The 21,010-nt window shown below is 46.3% G+C and overlaps 1 protein-coding gene across 6 annotated transcripts in view; it reads right to left on the minus strand.

Moving 5' to 3' along the window:
- Nucleotides 1-21,010, minus strand: part of LOC143279679 (3',5'-cyclic-AMP phosphodiesterase 4C-like) — a 757,240-nt gene that overhangs the window by 79,709 nt on the left and 656,521 nt on the right. For all 6 annotated transcript variants that reach the window (XM_076583764.1, XM_076583765.1, XM_076583761.1 and 3 more), the window contains one exon: nt 19,730-19,823. In XM_076583764.1, the coding sequence (XP_076439879.1) occupies nt 19,730-19,823 (94 nt within the window). The remainder of the gene's footprint in view (nt 1-19,729; nt 19,824-21,010) is intronic.

Consider the following 21,010-nt stretch of genomic DNA (forward strand, 5'->3'; position numbering starts at 1 on the left):
CACCTCACCCGCTCCACACACTTCACCTCCACTCCCCCTCACCCGCTCCACACACACACTCCACTCCCCCTCACCCGCTCCACACACACACTCCACTCCCCTCACCCGCTCCACTCCCCTCACTCAATCCACACACACACTCCACTCCCCTCACCCGCTCCACACACTTCACCACTCCCCTCACCCGCTCCACACACACTCCACTCCCCTCACCAGCTCCACACACACTCCACTCCCCTCACCAGCTCCACACACACTCCACTCCCCTCACCCGCTCCACACACACTCCACTCCCCTCACCCGCTCCACACACTTCACCACTCCACTCACCCGCTCCACACACACTCCACTCCCCTCAGCCACTCCACACACACTCCACTCCCCTCACCCGCTCCACACACACACTCCACTCCCCTCACTCAATCCACACACACACTCCATTCCCCTCACCCGCTCCACACACTTCACCACTCCCCTCACCCGCTCCACACACACTCCACTCCCCTCACCCGCTCCACACACTTCACCACTCCCCTCACCCGCTCCACACACTTCACCACTCCACTCACCCGCTCCACACACTTCACCACTCCACTCACCCGCTCCACACACACTCCACTCCCCTCACCAGCTCCCCACACACACTCCATTCCCCTCACCCGATCCACACACACACTCCATTCCCCTCACTCAATCCACACACACACTACATTCCCCTCACCCGCTCCACACACACACTCCACTCCCCTCACCCGCTCCACACACACACTCCACTCCCCTCACCCACCCACCCCACACACTTCACTGCTTCATGAAACAGTTGTTGTTGGCAAACGAGGTGCCATCATCGTTCAGGAAGTTTTCGACACAGCACTTTCTCGGGAAACAAGGCGAGGCTGGTACACAAGTCAGTTCGTGGAACCAGTGCTTTTCTGACTTTTTTTTTCTTAATGAACTTCTATCTCATCTACTGGGTGGAGGGCCTTTGGAACGCGGGCTGAAGGGTGAAGGGTGATGGCATGGGTGGGTCCGGAGGGGGCGGGGGGTGGGGGGAGAGATCCTGTGATCCGGGATCCGTGAAGGTAATTAAGTCTCCTTTATCAAAAGGAATTCGGTCAAGATGCTTCAATGTAAGAAAAAAAAAATCTCTGTATCGGTCTTTCTATATATCTTAAAAAAAAAAGAACAAAAAAACACACAAGAGGGGGAAAGGGGGGGGGGGGAGGTAGAAGGCGTAAGTGGGTGGGAGGAGGAGAGGGAGTTGGGAGGAGTGGGGGGGGGGGGGGGGGGTGACATAGCGGAATAAAGATGGGGGGCACGCACAAACGTTTGCTGAATTAAGACAGAAATTGGTTCGAACATCTCTGCTTTTGTGTCCACAACTCTCTTTCTTTTTCTGGTGCGCGTGCGTCGCAAATTGCGTGTGCATGCGTGCGCGAGTGTTTGTGTGTGTGCGCGCGCGCGCGTGTGTGCGTGTGCGAACGCGTCCGCTATTAGGCTAGCACAGTACTCCTTTTCAATTCCGGAAAACGAGTCACAAAGCGACAAAACCACCAAAAACCACCAAAACAAAACAAAACAAAAAAAAAAAAAACAAAAACAACCAACCGCAAAGAAACAAAACAACCACCACAACAAAACTGTTAAACTGCGTTCCGGACCGGCATTCCCAGATCTCCGGGAAAACTGCAGTCACTTTATTGTTTGGAAACTACAAACCGCTTTACAGCTGTCAGTCCACTTCAGTTCGTAAAAAAAAAAAATTGTTAAAAGAAAAAGAAACAAAAACAGCCAACAGCAAACAAACACGCCGTTCCCTCTTCAGCTGCCAGACATGGACGCAAACTGCATGCACGAGCGCGCGCGCGCGAGCACACACACACAAGCACATACACAAGCGAGAAAAGTGACTTCGTTTAAAGGAACACATGCCTCCAAAACAGGAAGTTTTAAATGTCAAAGAGTACATACCAACCCCTGTCCCCCCCCCCCCGACCCCCCCAAGCATGTCAATACACATCTGGCTGGCAACCGCACAAGAACATTCGAGAAATGTAAAGTGGAAGGGAATCCATGCCTTAAAAAAACAAAACAAGGGAAGTGCAAAGTCAGAGTTCAAACACACACAAACACAGAGAAACCACTTTCCCCATATTCTGTTCATTGCATCACGCACTCACCCATTCCACCCCTTCTTAGAGTTCATTCAATACCACTCTTACTGAAAGACGTAAAATCGATGGCCAACAATAACCACCACCACAACGACACACACACACACACACATAATCAGAACTGCACTCTTAGAAACCAGTCGAAACCCAGACCTATAACGAAACCGGACCTGCAATGGAAATCCAGACCGTTAACCTTTCCACACAATAAAACGAAACGACAGCTACTTTCACCCGCAGCTAATTCATGAACCTTCTTGTTCGAAAGAACAACGAACCAGACCACGATGTTTTCCGCCTTCCCACCCCCACCACCACCCCCCAGACCTGCCCAACACAGTGGAGCGGTTCCCCGGTGGTAAAGCGCCTGACTTCGGAAGCAAGTGTCCCGGGGTTCGAATCCTGTACACGGTCCGTAATTTATGTTTTACTCCTCCACCAATATCCCCCCACTCCACTGGACCTTGACTGGTGGTCTGGGCGCTAGTCTTTCGGATGAGACGACAATTATTTTGGTACTGACGGACAAAATATTTACAGAGAAAATGAATTTGTTTTGCATGCGGCAGAAGCACCAACATCACCACCGACAACAAAAACAGAGAGAGAGACGGGGGGGGAGGGGGGGGGGAGAGAGGGAGTGAATGAGAGAGAGAGAGAGGGGAGAGAGAGGGGGAGTGAGAGAGGGGGGGAGAGAGAGGGAGGGAGGGGGAGGGAGGGAGAGAGCAGGAGAGAGAGAGAGAACCAGAGGGAGTTAGAGAGAGGGAGTGAGAAAGAGAGAGAGGGGGGGGGGTGGTGAGATGGGGAGAGGGAGTGAGAGAGAGGGAGGGGGGGGAGAGAGGGACTGAGTGAGAAAGAGAGATGGAGGGAGGGAGAGAGAGAGAGAGGGGGTGAGAGAGAGAATGAGAGAGAGAGACAGAGAGGGGGGGAGGGAGAGAGAGGGAGGGAACGAACGAACGAACGAAATCTTATTTTCCCAGAGTATTGAGATAGGCATAATGAGAAGAATGCTTTTTTCCACCAAGGCCTGGGGTACAAAATGAAATAAATAAATCAAAAAGAAAACAGAAACGCACAATCACAGACAGAGAGAGAGAGAGGGAGAGGGAGAGGGAGAGACAACAGGAACACATAGCTATTGCACAGACTCACGTTGTGTATGGGTCACGTGAGCCAAAAAAGTCACGTTGTCCAACTGACCTCAAAGGAAAATGTCTGTTAAAAACCAACAACAAAAACCAACAACAAAAAAAAACAACCCAACAAAAAACAAAATACACACAAAAACAAACCCCAGCAGCAGCAACGACGACAACAACAACAAAAAACCCCAAACCCCAGCAATAACTACTTTGTTTCAGTTTCAAAAAGGCGTCAATCGAAGCGTGCTGACTTGTTCAGAAATACCACACCACGTCTTCTGGGAGTTGAATGGAATGAAAAGAGGGGGAAAAACAAAACAAAACAAACAAAAAGACTCCCCAAAAAACAACAACAACAAAACAACAACAAACAAACACAAAAAAAACAACCAACCAACCAACCAAACAAAAAAAAAAACCCAGCAAACAAGCAGATCCAGATCCCTGATATACGGCACAGAACCCACTGATCCTGGCCCTTCACTCGTGAACCTGTGTCGCTGTGCTTTGCAGCTTGAACATAAAGGACTGAACCACTTTGTGCAGAACTGACAATGAAACAATAAGAAGAAGAAGAAAGAAGAAGGGAGGGAGGGAGGGAGGGAGGGGGAGGAGAAAAAGAAGGAAGTGAAACAATAAATTTTAAGTTAAAAAACACTCACATAAGAGGAAGAATCAGAGGAAGGAGAAGGTGGAGGAGAAGGAGGAGGAAAAGAAGAAGAAGAAGGAAAAGAAATCGAAAAATAAATGCCAAGTTCAAAAACACCCACATAAAACAGAAGGTCCCCTTGGTAAACCGCCCATCGTTCAAGAAACACGTGTAGACGTGATACAATGTGAGACATACATCACGTGCAATCGGGACTGTGCTGGTGGCACTGACCTCATTCGCTGGAGATCACATAACCTCAGAGAGAGAGAGAGAGAGAGAGAGAGACGGAGACAGCAGTATTTAATCTACTGTCAACATACACAGGATAAAAAAAAAAAATAAAAAAAAAAAAAAATCCACACCTGACAACTACTGAGAGGAACATGCGCACTTTCAATTTTCTGGCCACGGGTGATCGAGTACAAAATAACACCAACAACAAAACAAACAAGCAAACAAACAACAAAAACGCCATGCTGAATTGCTGAAGACTCTCACACACGCATACAGAAATATGAGAGAGAGAGAGAGAGAGAGAGAGCCCACTGACGCACATCACCAGACAAGAGTAGAAACAAAGCTCTAAACCTTCCCATCATCACCCGCAAACAATACAGCCTGAGTTTGGCTGGACAATGTTATGCGAGTCATGATATTTGGATTTAACTCTTTCCATACGAACGGCGAAAGAGACGACGTTAACAGCGTTTCACCCCAATTACCATCATCAAAATATTGCAAGCGGAAGGCTCTTATACTGAAGACATGAATGTTGACAAAGAATACCACAGTTCTGACGACGGAAGCTAAAGGTTGGGTCATTCAGACACCCACTGGACATCCGAGGGGTCTGTGTAGAGGAGAAGAGAGGACTGGCCGTACTGAGTGAGTTAAACAACAACAAAATAATATCCAAACCATCTCACAGATGTATCAGTAGATTAATGACAAAGAAATAAGGCAATGCGACAATGAAAGAAATGAGACAATGCGACAATGACAAAGAAAAAGACAATGACAACGATAACACCAACGAACAAGAAGACGCAAAGACAAGGACGAAAAAACAGGACCCCCCCCCCCCCCCTCCGGACAAAAACAACGAAACAAACTAACAAACAAAACAATTTTACAACAATAACAACAACAAAACAAAAAAAAAAAATCACACCCACCAGGCGTTAAAACAAGTCTTCACATCAGGGAAAGATAAAAGAACATGAAAAAAACAGAGAGAGAGAGAGAGAGAGAGAGAGAGAGAGAGAGAGAGAGAGAGAGAGAGAGAGAGAGAGAGAGAGAGAGAGACAGACAGACAGACAGACAGGCAGACAGACAAAGTATTAAGACAGTGTCAAAATCAAAGACTCTGTGGTTCAGTTGACATTAACAATGACATGACGCAAAAGCCGGAAGAACGACACACCTTTTCATTAAAAAGGTTGACCGCCTTCGGGAAGCTGAGTGTGGGCAGGATCAGATAGACAGATACGGAAAGCTTGTTTATATCACGCCCTCATAACAACAACAACAACATCAAAGCGAGTTCAATAACTAATCAAAGGAAACAGAGAAAACACGACCATGGTGGCAGTAAATACGATCCACGTTATGACGAAAGTGTGTGCGTATGTTTTTTTTTTTTTTTTCTCTCTCCCTCTCTCCTGTATCTACGGTAACGTTTATTCGTCTAACAATAATCATGCTGTATACGTTAATTTTATACACAATGAATTTTTTCTTTCTTGTTTTTCCACCCTTCATCCCCAACCCTCTGCTTTCTTACAAGGGCTGGATGATGAAAAAAAAAAAAAAAAAAAAAGCATTGTGAACTTGCTTTGTTACCCTCAGTAGAGGGTGGATATTTTTCCGATCTTCCAGGTCAAAATATTTACGCGCAAACCTGCTTGTGCCTGAACCCCCTTCGTGTGCATGCTCAAGCAGAAGATCAAATACGCACGTTGAAGATCCTGTAATCCATGTCAGCGTTCGGTAAGTTATGGAAACAAGACCATACCCAGCATGCACACCCCGAAAACGGAGTATGGCTGCCTACGTGGCGGGGTAAAAACGGTCATACACGTAAAAGCCCACTCGTATACATACAAGTGAACGTGGGAGTTGCAGCCCACGAACGAAGAAGAAAAAGAAGATTGTACTGAACCAGTGAGCGTGCAGTGTTGGATGACCGCCTCCACTCAAATGATGACGCCAGCCGCCAGAAATATACAAGCACCTGTCTGTGAGGAATGTCGGTGAACTTGTAACCTTCTATTGAGGTCACTGCCAACACTGACCAATGGAATACCACGCAGAGGGTTCCTGACCGTCAGAGACAGCCTCTGGATGGATTGGAGCTCTTCTGCTCTTTTTGTGTCATCTTCGTTCCCGTAGAAAGTCGCCATTTCCATCCAAGAACTGAGAAGTAGTCTTAATGATAATTATAGTGGATACTTGTTGAACGCTTTTCTCCCAGTCTTCAATTCTATGTCTCCGCTTTAAGTGACCGTGGAAGTGGGGGAAAGCTTGAGGACGTGGGGGTGTTTGACTAGGTGAGGGGGGGGGGGGGGGGGCAGGGGGGGTTGCGATGAAAAGCACGGGGCCAGTCCCATCCCGCGCTGCCTGAGCGACAGGGGCGGGGTTTTAGGGGGGTGCAGGAAAGGGGGTGGTGACAGCCAGGCTGCACGAGACACACGGATCACACACGTGGAGGATGCAAAAGGCCAGGGGTGGGCAGATCTCAGGGCAGCCTGCATCTTGCGTCTCACTCACACACACACACACACACAAAAGCGCGCGCATACAGACAAAACATACATAAAAAGTAGATCCGGACATCTCCAGACAAGAACCATTTCTAAGTACACGAGATCGTCCAAGAACTTCTCCAAGGGACAACTGAAATACTTTACATTGAACACCTACGTCCTTCCCACGTCCTCAAAGACCTGTGTGGGGTAGGTGGGAAGTGGGGGTGGGTGGGTGAGTGGAACTTCAGGAGCGAAGGCGACCGATAAAACACCGACCGATCACATGACAAAAGCCCAGCTGTTTAGCTTCAATGAAAATGTGTGTTTTGTGTGTGAGCGCGTTTTCTGAAATAAACACATATATAATGATTGTAACAATAACAATAATCACGATAATTATTATGTACATTTGTGAGAGCGTTTTTTGAAATAAACACATATATAATGATAGTAACAATAATAATAATCATGATAATAATAATAATGTACATTTGCATAGCGGCTACCCTGCAGCTCTAGGCGCATCTTAACAATACACCTATTATAATAAGACACAGAAATATAATTACAAAAAAAAAAAAGATACAAACTCGCAGGAGAAAACAGGAACTAAAATCAAAAAGTGTAACATACCTCTCTCAACTCACCCCCACCATAAAATGTCAAAGATACACATTCGCTAAAGCTGCTATTTAAAAAAAAAAAGTGTCCATTCACGACCCTCACACATCTCCCACCTAACCCCCAGCACACCACCCCTCACAAACACCGATGCACACACACACACACATACACACACACACAGAAAGACGATTTCGGAAAGAGAATGATCTATTGTTCAAAATATTGTCAGAACAAGTATGTTCTAGATTTGAAGGATTTAATAGCAGAGCAGTGTCAACAGACACTTATTTTGATAAGACATTTCCCCATCAGTCAAAATTTAACTCTCCAAAGGAGACACAGGCTCCAGTTTAAAAAAAGAAAAAAAAAAGAGGTGAATGTAAAATCGATTTTGTCTTTCCAAGTGCACTGAACTTTCAACAGGATATATACATGTAATACTGCAATTTATTTTCTTTCTCTCGTTTTTTCTTCTTCTTTTATTCTGTTGACGACGAATGACTCCTTTGTGTAACAGGTTCACTGAACTTCTTAAGCATCACAGTAAGAGCTTATATCATCAGCTTTTGGAGTGTTCAAGCGGGTGACGCATCTTCGAAGTGGGAGGCTGGAAGAGCACACACAGAGAGAGGGGGGGAGAGAAAGAGAGAGAGGGGGATGGAGGTAAGGAGGGAGGTATGGGATGGGAGATAAGGTGGGGTGGAATTGGGAGGGATCGGGGATTCAGATTTAAGGACAGGGGATGCTTGCTCTCTGTTTCTTTTGTGTTTTCTCTATCAATTTGTATGTCCGTCTGTCTGGCTGCGTGCCTGCCCACATACCTGTCTGTCTGTCTATATATCTGTCTATCTATCTATCTATCCATCTATACACCTTTCTTTTTTGTATTTTTGCTTCATTCTGATGTTGTCTTTATCCGATTACACCGTTCTTACTGCAGCCGAATAAACAAATTATGCAGCTTTCTCTCCAACAAACCGTAATTAGCGATATATATATATATATGATGGCACGAAGACGCAAACTGAACACCTTGACCTGTCTTAAAGGCCGTCAGCCAGTCAGTCTGTTGTTACAATTTACAGTGACTTTTCGCACTCTCCGTTACAGCCAGACAAACAGACGCTGCTGAGTCTGATCACGGGAGTTGCTTAGTTACAGCCAGCCGCGCCCAGTTTTCCACAGCCAGACGTTGTTGGTAAAAACACAGCAAACAGTTGGTGACCTGGGGTTGCCCTTTTCCAGCCAGCATGTTGACCTAGTTAGGTGCAAAACATGGCGAGGGTAAAAGCAAGAAAAAAAGAAAAAGAAAAAAAAAGGAGCAAAATACAAGAAATTAAAGGGGAAAAAAAACTTTGGAAGAAAACAAATATTCCTCCCCTACCCCACCTTGAAATGATAAAGTACATGGCAAAACAAACAGAACCCAATAAAAAAAATGAAGAAGAAAAAGACAAACAAAAAGAGACAAAAAAAAAACCCACAAAAAAACAAAAACAACCCAACAAAACCAAACAAAAAAACACCACCACCAAAAAAAGAATATACATAAAAAATTAAAAAAAATTCTCTGTACCTATGCCAATGACACAGGAATCTCTCTCTCTCTCTCTCACACACACACATCCACACACACGTGCGCGCTCACCTGCACAGGCAAAGGAATGCATGCAATTACCTCCACAGGCAGCAAAACGACAGTCACAACAGGCAAGAAGCGAACACACGCCGCCAGCCAACCAGCCAAGACACTAACCCAGGGGCCAGGAAAGAAGCGTGCCATCCTTTTGCATTTGACACTGACTGACTGACTGACATAGCTGCTTTCAGTCCAGCCGACCGCACAGGGCCACCGTATCAAGAGTGCCCAACGATATGAATAAAAATTAACATTCAATCAACAGCGTCAAACAGATAACCCGTCAAAAAGATGCGGGGAAAAAAATGGCAGAAAACGGCGAAAACAACATTTTTAAGCAAAACAAAGAAACAAACACAAGCAAAACAAAACAAAACAAAACGGATAGAGTCGGCATTCTTCAGATTTTTATTCATTTTTTTCCCCTAAGATTCTGAAGATGAAAAAAAATCTTTTCCATGTTTTTTTGAGCAAAGAAAACCTCCTGACAGACGAAAATGAGAAAAATGGCATCCACACATTCCAACAAAACCACGAACAGCAGGGCACCTCATACTGCAAATCACCTGACTTGAAAAACGCATTCCGACTTGAGGTTTTCACACACACACACACACACACTGTGACAGACGTTAACCGATTTCGACACGAAGCACGCCGCTATTTCACAACACACCCCAGGGTGTCCATAAACACCCCGTTTTGCAAACAACAACCCCACGTGTACACCCGTCAAAACCGTTCACAAAAACGATTCAACGTAATCAAGCATCAGCGGATCAACTGGCTCAGTACGGGTCACATGACCATGGCCTGTCATTTCAGGACCCTTCAAACACAGGACGCTGGCCCAACACTCAGCTTGCATCACTGACATAAGCTTACAGTCGGGCCAACAGCAAAGTGAGAGCTGTATGATAAATGATTTCTCCATTGCAATGCGAAATCATACACAGCTTAGTCTTTTGTGAAGGACTATGACTCTCAAACTAGGAGGCAAAATTGCGCTGGCTCTTAGTGCTGCAGCTTTTGGGGCTAGTTGGCCTTTGGGAACCATCCCAACACCGACTGTCCTAAAGCCCCCTTGACCGAGATAGTGCGGGTTAACTTGGACAAGACACTCTCCACTAGAATCTAATTCTAGCCCAGACAGTCGGGACAGCAGTTCGTCTGAATGGGTGGAAAATCTGTGTAGTTAAAATGTCCAGAATGGGTGGATAATATGTGTAGTTAAAATGTCCAGAATGGGTGGATAATATGTGTAGTTAAAATGTCCAGAATGGGTGGAAAATCTGTGCAGTTAAAATGTCCAGAATGGGTGGAAAATCTGTGCAGTTAAAATGTCCAGAATGGGTGAAAACTGTTCAGGGGGCGGGTTGATGGAGGAGTGCAGTTCCATTGGTTATGGCTGCCTCAAGGTGTCAAAGGTAAAAGTTGGGACGACAAAAAGAAAAACAATTGCTGAGTCTATGAAAACACCAAATGGAGAAAGGTTATAAAAAAACAACAACTGTGGATTGAAACATAAGACTCACTTTTGATAATGGGGGAAAATTGTTAGGACACCTTTTACAACCCTCAGTTATAAACTTCTCCATCTGGTACAAAGTTGCCGCATTCTGTGAAGTCAGGAGCTTCTGGCTGGGTTCAATCCAGTTTGTTGTGAACTTTCGCTCAGGACACTGACCAGCTAGCTACTTCACAAGCTTCATCAGCAGACATCAAAGCGTTCGCCGTCAGTTCGTGTGCTGGTAAGGGTACGTTCACACTAGGCTGTAACCACGATCTAACCAAATGGTTACATTGAGGGATGTAACTACCATGAGACAAACTCTAGATTTTTCATACAGCATGTGTGAACGGAAAGCGTCTAACCACTGTCTAACTATTAGGCTCCGCCCCTTTTCCCGCGCGTTTTTTTTGACTGAGAGCAGCAGTTCTCGCTCGCTGGCTGGGTTTTGTTTTGCGCTGAAGTTAGACTGGTGGCATCTAACTACCGTTGTAACTTCGTTCTAACTTGAACAAGTTACAAGCCAAGTTACAGGGGTGCTGTGGCTGACGCGTCATGTACAGATTGGGGTATACTTTTGTTTTCTGTGGTTCCCGTGGGTTTCCATGAGGTGGGGGGTCTTGAGGTTGTGCATCTCCACCAGCCTGCTGTGACCTGCTGCAACCTGTTGGAACTTGGGTCTTGTAACTCCCTTGTAACTCCCTTTGAAAGTATAAAACCCCCTTGTTTCAGGGGGTCTCTTCATTCCATCTTGACCTGTCATCAGGAATCGTGGATTCGTGTAGACGCAGCAAGAAGAACGAAAAAATGACAGTCAGCCAGCTTAAATACATTCACACTGTAACTGATCAAGTTACAACACGCGTCGATGTAACTCACTATAACTGACCCCAACCATGCAAAGAAGGTTGCAATCACTTGCAGTCGGTTAGATGTGTCGGGCCAGACAATTTGCATACCGCACGCAGCGTGCGTGCAAGGCATGCTATTTTGTTTTGACGTCGGAGTTTTTTTCAAACTCGGCTCCGCCTCTATTTTCTGCTCTAACTCACTGGAACCGACGGGGACTAGTGTGAATGCCTTTGTAACCGTTTATAACTTGATCGGGCGATGTAACCTCGAACAATTTTTATCTCCCGAGTCATATTTTTGGGGGCCATCTAACCACCTATCTAACCAAAAATCGGGTCTTCCCGAAAAATCGTCTAACCGATGGGAACCCACTGCAACCAAAAATTCGTGGTTCCAGTGAGTTAGAGAGCGATGTAACCATTTGGTTAGATCGTGGTTACAGCCTAGTGTGAACGTAGCATAATTAACAGGTCCTGTGCTCCTCTGTCCAGACTGAGGCCTTACCCCCGCCAGTTTCACTTTCTCAAGGAGGCGTCACTGCGTTCGGACAAATCCATATACGCTACACCACATCTGCTATGGAGACGGCTGACCAGCAGCATAACCCAATGCGCTTTAGTCTGGACTTGAGCGCATGCATATGTATATTTTTGTACCTATCAAGTTGGATTAATTCTACAGAATCTTGCCACAGGACAAGACTCTCGTTGCCATGGGTTCTTTTTCAGTGCGCCAAATGCGTGTTGCACACAGGACCTCGGCTTATCGTCTCCGTCGAATGACTAGATGCTCAGTTTGATTTTCCAGTCAAACTTGTGAGAAAGGGCGAGAGCGGGATTCGAACCCAGACCCTCACGGACTGTATTGGCAGATGAGCGTATTGACCACTGTGCCACCCCTTCCAACAACACGACCCCAGCCCTGCACAATTTGACAGGAAGGACGCAAACCAACGGGCCGTTCAACTCAATTTTGGATGCCATCGTTTGCAGACAACCCTATCCCACTGGCTCACCCCTTTTGCCGAGTACGCGCGGATGAACGCTCGAAGCGATCCAACGAGACTGTAACATTCAAAACAAACAAACAACACAAAAACTGACACGAGGTGGAGGCGAGTTAGAGCGTGGAGAGATGGGAGAGTGAATACAAATCTTACACGTGGGCTTCAGAAACAACCCCCCATTTGCAGCTTCAATTAAAAAAACCAACCAACCAACCAACCAACCAACCAAAATACCATCCATCTTTACTTGCACTTAAAAACAAAGGTTGTCACGTTCAAACGAACACCATTCATAATGGCTACTGACATTTCTGTCAAGCCTAAAAGTACAAGGATGAGTGACAAGAGAAAGCTTTTAGGAACTCGGCATTTCACCGACACTTCGAAATTCTGAAACAGTGTGTTGAAACACGTCTTCATGGCGAGAGCATGCCAATGTTCCCTCAGGTCTATGTATTCCCCCTGGTATACATTCCTCAAGGTCTATGGTAGAGGAAAACAAATGCTTAGAGGTCATATTATAATGCATAAACGTGACAGAACAACTAAGTGGTCATTACTGGTCAGCAGTGGCAAGTAGGGGTCGGTCATGGTCAGCGGTAGTCAGTAATGGTCAACTAATGGTCTAATCCTGTCAAGAAGCTGTAACGTAATGCAGTTTGAACAATGTAGTGACGAGGCAGCGGTCCATAACCTGGCCAACACATAATTCCAAAATGTTACAATGCAACGCAATATTAAGCACTTTGGGGGTGTCAACAACGATCAGCAGTGGTCAAATCACAGACCTGGGGAAACATAATCCTGGATGAACACAGACCTGGGGAATACAGACTTCGGGGAACACAACAGACCTGGGGAAAGAAATACCCCGAAAACGTGAATTTTAAGGAACAATGACTTGGGGGGAACATAGACCCACGCGAACTTAAACCCGCCTGATAGTAAAACTGGCCGGGGATCACACACCTGGGTGAACACCGGGACGACTCCCAGTTCTCAAACTGCCTGCGAATCATCTTTTCCATGTGTACCCATGAGTTTTTACGACCACGAACGTTTCCACGTTTTATGTAGTTCCACGTTATTTTCTGTCCTGGTTTATTATACAGTCCAAGGCAAGACACCCGAAAGGTCAGTCCGTTCACAAAACCCCATAACCATGCCTGGATAGAGACGTTACGCTTCGGAAACAGGCTGTGTAACAGAAAGAACGCATTCTGGTAAGAAATAAACCTTCATTCGAAAAAACAACAACAAAAAAGCCCCAAAAAACAACATCATAATGCTGATAGAACAGGATATTACATAACGAGAACCTGTGTCTTGTGGACTTTTGATTTTGAATGTGGAATAAAATAATGACGTAACACCCCCCTCCCCCTCACAAAACACGCACACGCTCACATTCAGTCACACACGCTCGCTGCATAAGACTACTTCCCAATCAAGCAAAAAGGAAGTGTTGTCAATCAAATATATACCTGCATGATGATCGAAAAATTAAAAAGACCTAGTCACACATCATTCGTCTCCGACACACCGATTCGTTGACCTTAAAACACACACACACGCACACACATACAAACACACGCGCGCGCGCGCACAAACCCGAAACACTGCTTTGGGCAATCTCGATTGGCTCCTTGACAGCGGATGTGTACAGTGACGTCACGCCGAGCGTGACGGCCGCGGGCTTGGACCAATCAGCTGTCAGGAAAGTGACGCGGCTCCCGATGATGGATGGCCGGTGTCAGTTTCTGCTGGATGTGAAACATGCACAGACCTGTTCGTAATGTCTGGTTCAGCGGAAAGAGTGCGGTATTTTTTTAGTCTCTTTCTTTGGGACTGGCTGCCTGGACAGAACTCATGACTGGCTGCCTGGACAGAACTCATGACAGAACTCATGACAGGCTGCCTGGACAGAACTCATGACTAGCTGCCTGGACAGAACTCATGACTGCCTGGACAGAACTCATGACTGGCTGCCTGGACAGAACTCATGACTAGCTGCCTGGACAGAACTCATGACTGGCTGCCTGGACAGAACTCATGACTGGCTGCCTGGACAGAACTCATGGCTGCCTGGACAGAACTCATGACTGACTGCCTGGACAGAACTCATGACTGACTGCCTGGACAGAACTCATGGCTGCCCGGACAGAACTCATGACTGGCTGCCTGGACAGAACTCATGACTGGCTGCCTGGACAGAACGTCTGGACAGAACTCATGGCTGGGTGCCTGGACAGAACTCATGACTGGCTTCCTGGACAGAACGTCTGGACAGAACTCATGACTGGCTGCCTGAACAGAACGTCTGGACAGAACTCATGACTGGCTTCCTGGACAGAACGTCTGGACAGAACTCATGACTGGCTGCCTGAACAGAACGTCTGGACAGAACTCATGACTAGCTGCCTGGACAGAACTCATGACTGGCTTCCTGGACAGAACGTCTGGACAGAACTCATGGCTGGCTGCCTGGACAGAACTCATGACAGGCTGCCTGGATAGAACGTTTGGACAGAACTCATGACTGGCTGCCTGGACAGAACGTCTGGACAGAACTCATGACTGGCGTCAAGACAGAATTCATGACTGCCTGTCTGGACAGTTCTGTTTGCAACCCGCGCGTGGTCTTTGTTTTTGGTAGTGTTCTTTTTGTTGTTTCCCCCGCAAGACTCGTTAATTCTTTTATTTATTTATTTATTTTTTAAAAACTTTGAACACAAACAAAACCGCAGTCATATGCTGCACCCAGCGCTTGCAGACTGACCTCCCTCGCCGTAGGGGCGAGTTTAACCCACTCAGTACGGCCAATCCTCTCTTCTCCTCTACACAGACCCCTCGGATGTCCAGTGGGTGTCTGAATGACCCAACCTTTAGCTTCCGTCCTCAGAATTGCGGTATTCTTTGTCAACATTCACCTCTTCAGTATAAGAGCCTTCCGCTTGCAATATTTTGATGATGGTAATTGGGGTGAAACGCTGTTAACGTCGTCTCTTTCGCCGTTCGTATGGAGAGAGTTAACTGCCTTTTGGCATTTCGCCCTAAAGTTGTTCGCGGCTGTGGCCTGTACCCAGCCCTTTCAAGTGTGGCCTTTCGATACAACGCCTCTTTCCAGATCAGCTCCTTCTTCCACTCCTTTCCGTCGCTGTAGTTTCTCAAACTTTTGATTCACATGTTCACTTCCGATCGTCTTGATTCATGATTATGCATCTGGGTAAACTGATGTGAAGGCGCTTCGATTTGTGTCTCCCACAAGATTCAGTGCCGCTGTATAAAAATGCCTTTCTCTCTAGAACTGTTCTCATCAGCTGAGAGACCCCGAGATTTCAAATTCAGATTCAGGAAACAAAAGTAAAACTGACATTTTATTTCTTATAAACTAAAGATGATACTCCATTTTTCGACATGGCCGATATTTTCATAACACGTAATTAAACGATACCATGAAAGGAAAAGGAGGGGTAGAAAGCTGGAGTAACATTCTTTCCCCTTTTACAAAAACGTTTAACACACACACACACACACCCCAACAAAAAAACAACTGGGTATCGCTGTGGCATCATCTGCAGGAATGTCTACTGGAAGAATAGACACGTCCACACATTGTGCAAACTGACGAACATGCAGTAAAACAACACGTCCACACATTGTGCAAACTGACGAACATGCAATAAAACAACACGTCCACACATTGTGCAAACTGACGAACATGCAGTAAAACAACACGTCCACACATTGTGCAAACTGACCAACATGCAATAAAACAACACGTCCACACACTGTGCAAACTGACGAACATGCAGTAAAGCAACACGTCCACACATTGTGCAAACTGACGAACATGCAGTAAAACAACACGTCCACACATTGTGCAAACTGATCAACATGCAATAAAACAACACGTCCACACATTGTGCAAACTGACGAACATGCAGTAAAACAACACGTCCACACATTGTGCAAACTGACGGACATGCAGTAAAACAACACGTCCACACATTGTGCAAACTGACGAACATGCAGTAAAACAACACGTCCACACATTGTGCAAACTGGCGAACATGCAGTAAAACAACACGTCCACATATTGTGCAAACTGGCGAACATGCAGTAAAACAACACGTCCACACATTGTGCAAACTGACGAACATGCAGTAAAACAACACGTCCACACATTGTGCAAACTGACCAACATGCAGTAAAACAACACGTCCACACATTGTGCAAACTGACGGACATGCAGTAAAACAACACCAGTTCGTCCTTGCAAAACGGGAGCTGTGAAAACAGTAAAGAACGAAACAGGAGCAATTATGAAAATGAAAAGAGGAAGAAAACACACACACAAAACCCACCAGGTACTTTTTTTCTTTCTATGAACACACGATACCCATCCTCCCACCAAGCCTCTCTCCCTCCCGCCTACCACGGAACACCTCCACCCCACCCCACCCCACCCCCATCTCTCCCCGCCTTTTCTTTTTCTCCCAACTCAAATGCATCTGGGGTGTGTGTGTGTGTGTGTGTGTGTGTGTGTGTGTGTGTGTGTGTGAGAGAGAGAGAGAGAGAGAGAGAGAGAGAGAGAGAGAGTGTGTGTGTGTGTGTGTGTGAGAGAGAGAGAGAGAGAGTACTGACTAAACGAGTCCAATCAAAACTGCGTGAGTTACGGAAGCCTGTGTCCGTTTGAGTTAATTTCTCTCGAACTCTGCACGTCATAATCTGACTTGTTTGTCGAGCTGTTGATGACAAGCTCTGCCCACACACACCTTGTGCAGTTCATTATTTTCAGAGTAATGAAAATATAACAATAAATCTATTTCAACTCACCACTATGTCAACATATAAACACAGAACATGAGATAGTAACTGGAACACCTTTAAAAAAAGAAAAAGAAAAAAAAGAAAGAAAACAACACCAACAACAAAAACAACAACAAAAAAACAGAAGAGAATTTCGATCACCGCGCAAAATGTACGATGCACACACTAAGTGTTTGCTAGTCTGACGCACAAAGATTAGATATAGGGCTGGCGGGAATACGAGTAGGCCTAGTAATGGAATCCCCCTTCAACGAGTATCGTTGAGGCTGAAGGAAAAGGCTCAACAAGGTCCGATGAACTCACCCACATGATCTCTTTCGCCCACACAACAATGCGTGGGCACGAACTAAAGACGGCTCGTGCGTGTGTGTGTGCGCGTGTGTGTTTACAATCGCACAACTGACGAAGTTTGGACGACACGTTTTAGGCTGGCACGTGAAACTGTGGCAAGAGAGTACTGACAACGCAGCCAGGACACTATCACACTTCTGGAAGACACGTTGTCACTCTGCACGTGATTCTTGGATAGCGGAAAGAACGTCGCGAACCGAAAATATTGCACATACCCACACACCCACATACCCACACACACCCACACACAGCGGATCACGACGAGACTGGCTACACTTCCCCACGTTGATGCTATGGACATACTAGCGATTATTAATCAAACTGAGATGAAACGAACCGAAACGAAACACACCCACACACTTGAGAGACACGTTCGAAGGCTCGCACGTGAAAACTGACAAGTGAAGTGTGGGGACGAAGAAGGCGGGAAAGGGGAGGGGGGGGGCGGATGGTTGGGGTGGGTGTGTTTGCTGAAGGTGTAGAAAAAGACGATAGAGTAGGGGTGCGGAAGGAGGGGGTGGGGGTGGAGACGGGTGGAAAAATGTGCACAAGCAGAATTAAACTGAAAGGAAACGATACAGGGGCAGGAGAGACGGGATGGGGTCAGGGGAAGGGACGTGGGGGAGGGGGCAAGTGCAGCAAATGTCAGGCACGTGATACCCGGGTCTCGTGCACTGTGCAGGGTCTGTCAGTCTCCGACCTCTGCACGTGCAGCTTGATGGTGGCCTGTCGCGCTTGGTCTTAATCAAGAAACTGTGCCTCGATCGTTCTTCTTGTTAATTATACTTCTTTGCTCTACTTGTTTGTCTGTTAAGTTGTTTGTTTGTTACTTTTTTTGACTGGAGGAAGAAAATTAAAAGACCGTTCGTGTGTTGTGGGTTGGACAGGGTTGGTGGGGTGGAGGTTGGGGTGCGGTTTTGTGGGTTGCGGGAGGGTGGGTGGGATGAGAGGAAGTGCATGTACTCTGTGTGTGTGTGTGTGTGTGTGTGTGTGTGTGTGTGTGTGTGTGCGTGCGTGCGTGCGTGCGCGCGCATGTATGTGTTAGCGAGAGGGAGAGAAAGATGGAGAGAGAGAGAGAGAGAGAGAGAGAGAGAGAGAGAGAGAGAAGGACAGACAGACAGACAAACGTACTGAGAGGGATGTATCGACAGACAAGCAGAAAAAAGAAGTGCGATGGACAGGTTTCATCCTGATTGGATTCCTCATTCCACCCACCCCATTTCCTTTACACCCCCCCTCCCATCCCCTCCAACCCAGCGATGCAGTGCCCCCCCGTCCCCCCTCTCCCTTCGCCCTTTCTCCCAACCCCCATAACTCTTCCCCCTCCCCCAGCACTCACTCTCCAATCTAAATCATTTGAGCAATCTTTTCAACATGACATCGGAGCTGTTCTCCTCCAAATTTATCATGGGTTCCTCTTCATTACTCTGAATGTTAACCTCCAAAAGTGAGTTTGGTTGTTGCATATATATATATATATATATATATATATATGTCTCTCTCTGTATATATATATATATATATATATATGTCTCTCTCTGTATATATATATATATATATATATATAAAACACCTAAATACTAATGTATACAGCAAGCGAAAACACATACATACAGTACACCTTATCTCTTTGGCTTCTCACGAACACAGCCTTTCTGTCAAACACACACACACACACACAGAGAAAGAGAGAGGGTTCAGGAGACAGGCTACAGTTTTTGCATGCAAAGCTCAAAGAGAAAAGAGTCCCCCCCCCCCCAATTCGTGCCTGGTATTTCATTTACGATCACAAGAATTAGGAATGTAAGAGGGATGGCGGGAGAGGGCAGAAGAAAGAGCAGAGAGAGAGAGAGAGAGAGAGAGAGAGAGAGAGAGAGAGCGCGAGAGCGAACACAATTGGCGATTGTAGATGATTATGCTGTTAAGTATGAGTACGTGTCTGTGCGCGCATGCTCTCTCTCTCTCTCTGTGCGTGCGTGCGTCCGTCCGTGTTTGTGTGTGTGTGTGTGTGTGTGTGTGTGTGTGTGTGTGTGTGTAGATGTGTGCACAAATCAGTGCCATCGTATGCGCTTGCAAGAGCGTAAGTGTGCTCGATCATGTGTGTCTCTAGTGTGCGCGCTGTGCGAATGAGTACGTGCACACGTATACAACACACACACACACACACGCACGCACACACGATGACAAGCAGGTACTCACCCAGGTAGGTGCTACAGATGTACTCTGCTATCTGGTTTCCAGACTTGCTGGACTCAGCGAAGTGACTCAGCTCCCGGTTCAGCATTCGTTTGAACTATAAACATGGAGAAAAAAGCACGGTAAACAACAGGGACAAAAACACACACAAGACACATTCTGTCTGCTTGCAAGAAGAAGAAGAAGAAAAAACAAAAACAACCCAACCCAACTATATGCGACTGAATGCTTTGCATACAAAACATTCAAATTGCTTCAGTTCTATTTCAGTGCCTCATTTGTTATCAGACTATTTGATAGAAGAACGTTCAGGCGTTGACTAGATCACGATATACGGGTGATTTTCAAGGTTATATATATATATATATATATATATATAATTTCCCAGCAGTCCGTACCATCCACTGCTGAAGTTATATACCAGTCTGAAATGGGGAAACTTAAAATCATATTTCCTCGAAAGTAGTATGTTCTAAATAAAACAAATTTCTTCCAATGGTAATACATAATGATAAATCATTCCAATGGTAATACGTTGTAATTTCTTCCAATGTTAATACGTATTAATGATTTATGTCAATGGCAATATGACACCTCCACCAACATCCCTCCACTACACGGTCAGCTTCCTTTTTTTTCTCAATTGAGGAAAAAGAAGACGAGGGAGGGAAGAGAAGAGGGAGAAGGAGGGAAGAGAAGAGGGAGAAGGAGGGAAGAAGGAGGGAAGAGAAGAGGGAAGGAGGGAAGAGAAGAGGGAGGAGGAGGGAAGAGAAGAGGGAGGAGGGAAGAAGGAGGGAAGAGAAGAGGGAGAAGGAGGGAAGAGAAGAGGGAGGAGGGAAGAAGGAGGGAAGAGAAGAGGGAGAAGGAGGGAAGAAGGAGGGAAGAGAGGAGGGAGAAGGAGGGAAGGAGGAGAGAAGAGTAAAGGGAAAAGGAGGGAAGGAGGGAAGAGAAGAGGGAGAAGGAGGGAAGGAGGGAAGAGAAGAGGGAGGAGGGAAGGAGGGAAGAGAAGAGGGAGAAGGAGGGAAGAAGGAGGGAAGAGAAGAGGGAGAAGGAGGGAAGAAGGAGGGAAGAGAAGAGGGAGGAGGAAGGGAAGAGGGAGGGAAGAGAAGAGGGAGAAGGAGGGAAGAAGGAGGGAAGAGAAGAGGGAGAAGGAGGGAAGAGAAGAGGGAGAAGGAGGGAAGAAGGAGGGAAGAGAAGAGGGAGAAGGAGGGAAGAGAAGAGGGAGAAGGAGGGAAGAAGGAGGGAAGAGAAGAGGGAGAAAGAAGGAAGAAGGAGGGAAGAGAA

Source organism: Babylonia areolata, chromosome 3 (genome assembly GCF_041734735.1).
Source record: "Babylonia areolata isolate BAREFJ2019XMU chromosome 3, ASM4173473v1, whole genome shotgun sequence".
NCBI lineage: Eukaryota > Metazoa > Mollusca > Gastropoda > Neogastropoda > Buccinidae > Babylonia > Babylonia areolata.